Source organism: Vigna unguiculata, chromosome 11 (assembly GCF_037176805.1).
Source record: "Vigna unguiculata cultivar grain cowpea cultivar isolate G323 ecotype 2 chromosome 11, ASM3717680v1, whole genome shotgun sequence".
NCBI classification, from domain to species: Eukaryota; Viridiplantae; Streptophyta; class Magnoliopsida; order Fabales; family Fabaceae; genus Vigna; species Vigna unguiculata.
In genome coordinates this window covers 39,934,896-39,940,308 of record NC_140802.1, presented here as the reverse complement: position 1 = coordinate 39,940,308, position 5,413 = coordinate 39,934,896, and the positions used below count along the sequence as shown (strand labels likewise).

Below are 5,413 nucleotides of genomic sequence, written 5' to 3'. Positions count from 1 at the left end.
GCCTTTTTTCAATTCGTTGATCAATTAATGTGTAAGTGATGGTTTAGAATTTCAGTTTCTTTGTTATGTGTTTTCTTCCAAATTGTGGCTGCAGAATTTTTTTTTCTGTTCGCCATATAGTGTAATTGCAACATTTGTTATGTCTATTGCTTTCGTTGATATTTTAATAGTGTTATTCAATTTCATCACATAACTAGATCGATTACTGTAAATACAGACAATAGGTGTTTTGTATTTATCGACAGAACTGGAATTGTATGTGATATATGCATATTCTATATTAAATGTAACAATCTTAAAAAATTATACATAGTAAGATTTTTAAGATAGAGGTTTGGTCTTGGAACACGTGTCTTTCCTCAGGCATCTCCCTCCACGCAGAGCGATATAGAAACAACGGCAACCAACCATATTGTTACATAGCATAAAAAATTAGAAAGAAACAGAATCTCAAGTTCCAACCCAATCAGAGTGGCAGCGGACACAGTACGATGTTTTTGGTGGTAAGACCATGTGGTTCTTCTTCTGCGGGTATTCATCGTCTTCACCCAACTCCCACATCGCACCGTAGCAGAAACGTGGTTATTAGATGCTCTCTCAGCAGCGTGCAGGAGAAGAAGGAGAAAGCTGAATTGGATTCGGAGCTGCAGCCTTCGCTGGCATTTCCGCCGATCAGGGCGGCGAAGAGGGTGGTTCTGGTGAGGCACGGGCAAAGCACGTGGAACGCGGAGGGGAGAATCCAAGGAAGCTCTAATTTCTCTGTTCTGACGAAGAAGGGGGAGTCTCAGGCTGAGACCTCACGCCAAATGCTCATCGACGACAACTTCGATACCTGCTTTGCCAGGTTTCTTCTTCATCATCGTCATTATCATCGTCTTCCATTGATCAATGCAATTGTTGGTTATTATGATTATGACTCTTCGTGACGCTGGATTTTCTTCTTTGTGTAGTCCTTTGGCTCGATCCAAGAAAACTGCTGAAATCATTTGGGGATCGCGCCCGGAACCCATCATTACCGACTCTGATTTGAGGGAAATCGATTTGTACTCCTTTCAAGTATGCCATGCTCCACTCTCACACAATTATCATTTTTTTTTTCTTTCTGTTTTAGTTCAATTTATACTTAATGTCTGTGTAGCAACTTTTAGAGTCAGTGTTAAGTTAACCAATTATAAATCATGCTAAGTGTGATTGTTAAAGTCATTATTGTAAGAGCTGATATGCATGTCAGTTTCTGTTTAGTTAAGAGCATATTCTATTTTCTCTCTTTAAGTTCACTGGTAATTGGAAAATGAACATAATTAGAGTGCACTGTGTTGACTTCATGGTCAGATACCTGCGCTCATACATTCTGGTGAATTCATATAGTGAAGGATTCTCCTTGTGCATGAAAACATGTTGAGCCAACGATACTAGTGTATCCAATAGGCTGAGAAAACCAGTTGTATGAAAAAGTAGAATAACTTAAGAAAACATTTTGCTTTCATTCTTTTGTTTCTTTCACATGTAGTCATAAAACTTGTCACGTGATGTCAAAGATTTAGGTACCAAATGCACAAATCTTTGAAAATTGGGAAAAAAGTAAAAATAAGTCGACAATTTTGTGATTAGGAAAGATCAAGTTATTTTCAAAGTAACTTTAAGAGAGTACTCTTTATGTTTTTCCATCTTTGATTGTAACAGAAAATGAATTTTAATAATTTGGAGTTACACTTAGAGTAGCTTGATTCCTTTTCGTATTATTCGTTAAAAGTAGAAATAGAAAACTTTTTGTCGAACCAAATAGACCTTTAATGGCCCTATTCTTCATGCATTATATTTGAAAACATGAACACAAAAATAAGGGGACGTCTCTGTAATTATTAATGAAAATAGAGAATGAGATTCGCAAATATTTTCCCAAAGCAAGCAAGCTCTTTTACCAATGTTTGTTTGTTGGGTTCGAATCTTATGTATGGGAAAAATAAGCACTAGGAAATCTTTGTGTCCTTAAGTGGCACCAAGCTCAACTTGGATTTGTCAAGATTCAAAGTAACTTCCAGACAACGAGGGTCTAAGGCCTGGAAAAAGAAAACGAGGCATTAACTTTCTACTCTGCGTTATGGAAGATTTAAATATTGAGAATTTGAACTTGGAGGGATGAAATTGGTAAAGTCAATGTTTAAGGATGGAAGCATGAAAGTATTTAGAGACCTTGATCCTTGAGAGTCTGTGAGTTACCAAATTTATAAGCCTGTATCTTTTTAAGTACTACAATGGTGTTTGTATTGTACTGAGGTATAGCTTGTGACTTGGTGTGACTGATCTTGTGTTACTTTAGGGTCTGCTGAAGCATGAGGGGAAAGCAAAATTTGGTTCTGCTTTTCGTCAATGGCAGGTTGATGCTGAGAATTTCATCATTGATGGTCATTATCCAGTTAGAGAGTTGTGGGATCGTGCTAGAAGCTGCTGGACTAAAATCTTAGCTCATGATAGCAGGTCTGTTCTTGTGGTTGCTCACAATGCTGTTAATCAGGCTCTTGTTGCCACAGCAATTGGTACCGGTTTCTCCCTCTGAGGAAATTTTGATGATGAAAAGAAAAGATCAAATTTTTGTCAATTTGAATATACTATGCTCAGTTTTTCTTCCATTCCTAACAATCAGGTCTGGGGTCCGAGTATTTCAGAAAATTACTTCAGAGCAATTGTGGTGTTAGTGTGCTGGACTTCATCCCAAGATCTGAGGGTGGATCTCCGCATATTTGCCTTAACCGGTTAAATCAGGTATATGGCTAATTTACTTGGTACAATGCCACAAAGTGGACCATCTGAGGTTAAATGTGGAATTGGCTTTATTATCCCCTGGCCATAACTTCAAAGTTGATGTGAATGAAGACTGTGTTATTCCCCTCTTTATTAACAAATAAAAATGTTTTTTATTACAAAAAACTGTTCTACAAACAGAGTTGAACTTTAATGCAGACCCCTGGTTCACCTATTGCTGGTGGGAAATCTGGAGGTCGAGAGACAAGTAAGAGGATCATACTTGTTTGTAATGGATCAACACAAGGAAATACAGAGGTATGAAACAATGGCCAAAATGAATTTGATAAATTTCTAAAAATTGAGTCTTTATTTAACTTTCACCTAAAAAGCTTCATGTGGGATATAAAACCATTTTCATTTTAATAAAATCTTCATATGATGGCAGTGATGCCTATCATGAGCTTATTTGTGAATATTTCACCCAAAAAGCTTAAGGTTTTGGAGTAGTTGGTTCATCTTTCAGGTTTTCATATAGTCAACAACCATGTGGTTTAGGGTTTAGGATAATTGATTGATCTGGTCTATGATCCCAAATGCATTTCTTCACATCCAGGTTCTAAACAAACTACCTTGTGTTAACAGAATGGTTTTCCTTTCGGTGGTGATCAACCATTGAACATGCTTGGTGTCATACAGGTATTACATCCAATCATGAGAAATAGGTGGGGTAAAGTTATTTCATCTGACCTTTTGCATGTATAACAGTCCCAGAAATCTGCAGAGCTACTACTTGATTTGAAAGTGAGTTCCATAATTAGCAGTTCTAACAAAGCCAGTGTTGGGACAGCCTCGGTAATCTCCCAGGTAGCCTCACTTTTGGTAATTTGTAGTTAGCTCTTATGTCAAATTCCTATTTCCCAGTTTAATATATACTTGCATCTACTGCTACACTGATTCTGGTTTAATACACACACCGCCTATTGAATTGTGTTAAAAAGTGAATTTTAAGTTTAACTCAACCCCACAAAACCAGTTTGTGAGATGAGGTTTGCACCTACTTATATATTGTAAATTTGTTTTATCTCTAGTCGTTATCTCTAACTAACGTGAGACTTCCAACAAATTGTATGTTTGAACTGGAGAGTTTTGGTTTCTTTCTCTATTTATATTTGTTCTCCTCTAATTAAATTGTTAGATTTAAATTTAGGTACAAGAAGCTGCAGATTGCTTGGGTGCTGACTGTGTGCCTCGATATGTTGAGATGAAGCAGATTGGGAACCTTGATGTTGAAACTATCTTCAAGCAATCTGAAATGGCAAGTAATGTTTGAATGTGGATCAATCATTTGTCCACATTTTTCTTTCTCTGAAATGGATACTGGTTAATGTAGTATTTTCTGTATCTTTACAAAGGAATTGTCACAAAAACTTGCTAAATACAAATTGAAGATATAGATAAAAAGCTTCATGACAAACAATATTGAGAAAAGTAGAAGGAAATTGTGACCATCTCAATGTACCAAGAAATTCAACTAGAAAAAGGTTTTGCCAAGTGTTTGGTACTGATAGCTGCTTGTAATTTCAATATCCATCTTTCTAGTCTTAAACAACAAGGATAGGTTAACAGTTTATGTGTGCATTATCAGTATGTTCTGTCTAATTTTCATTTATTCACTGCAGGATATATCAAACTTTCCGCCATTTCAACCTGGTTGGTTAAATAGAGTTGATGATGGATTGAGAACAAGATTATGGAATCAATCTGGAAAAGTGTGGCAATCTTTGTTGGATGAAATATCTGATGAATCTAAGCCAGAAGAAGTTATAGTGGCAGTTGGTCACCCTGCAATCCACATAGCACTAATGGGGCACTGTCTTAATTTGAGCAAAGAATGGTTGGGATCATTTCATCTTGATGCAGGGAGCGTTAGTGTTCTTGATTTCCCTGATGGAGCTAAGGGAAAAGGTGTCATCAGATGCATAAATTATACTGCACATTTGGGGAGATGGTCCATACCCATCACAAGATCAACAGAAGATGGTGAAGAGTTTTAAGTCTAAACATGTGATTCCAAAATGGAATTGAAACAACACCCAACTCTGAATTGTAGAGTTTCAGAGGTTCAACATGGTGAAGATGGTTGAAATTTCAAGGCATGATGACTGTAAAAATGAAATCTTATAAGCTATTTCACCTATAAGATCACTTCAAGGTATAGATATTGCTTGATGTGATATGTACAGTTCATAACACCAATCATCCAAGATTACTGTTAATTGTGCTGGATTTTTCTTTTCAAATAGCAATTTAGAATATAGACTATTTGGTGATTGGTGACTATTTTTCTGTCTAGAAACAAATCAAAGAACTGTGCTCGCTGTTAGCAAATAATGGCACAGGAAGAAATTGGCACAATTCAAAAGATACAGTAAAAAATGCTACGATTCTGAAGAAACTAGTTACTGAAGAGGCATTCATGGAACAAAAGTTGTTCTGTCTAGTATTTTTCATTCTCCTTTCTTTTACAGATAACTAGTAAGAGAAACCGTGTTCTATATTTCCTTTTAATATAATGAATCCAGAGAAATGTGAAAGGGAAAACAAGTTTCTTAATTTAAATACTTTTAGATCCAACTATCAAGGTTGTGTTTAAATTTCCATTGAACCA

At 36.2% G+C, this 5,413-nt stretch overlaps 1 protein-coding gene across 4 annotated transcripts; it reads left to right on the top strand.

Moving 5' to 3' along the window:
- Window positions 1-368: 368 nt before the first annotated feature.
- On the top strand, window positions 369-5,085 carry LOC114168228 (phosphoglycerate/bisphosphoglycerate mutase family protein). Of its 4 annotated transcripts, none has more exons than XM_085669471.1 (9): window positions 371-844; window positions 951-1,056; window positions 2,321-2,478; window positions 2,667-2,763; window positions 2,962-3,060; window positions 3,388-3,441; window positions 3,511-3,609; window positions 3,953-4,060; window positions 4,425-5,085. In XM_085669471.1, the coding sequence occupies exons 1-9, from the start codon at window positions 492-494 to the stop codon at window positions 4,797-4,799; spliced, it is 1,449 nt and encodes a 482-aa protein (XP_085525597.1). In that variant the 5' UTR covers window positions 371-491; the 3' UTR covers window positions 4,800-5,085. The 4 variants fall into 4 exon arrangements, with proteins under 4 accessions (XP_085525599.1, XP_085525597.1, XP_085525598.1 ...); XM_028052977.2 differs by having other exon boundaries at window positions 375-844; window positions 2,321-2,537; window positions 2,645-2,763; XM_085669473.1 differs by lacking the exon at window positions 2,962-3,060 and having other exon boundaries at window positions 369-844.
- The last annotated feature ends 328 nt before the right edge of the window (window positions 5,086-5,413 follow it).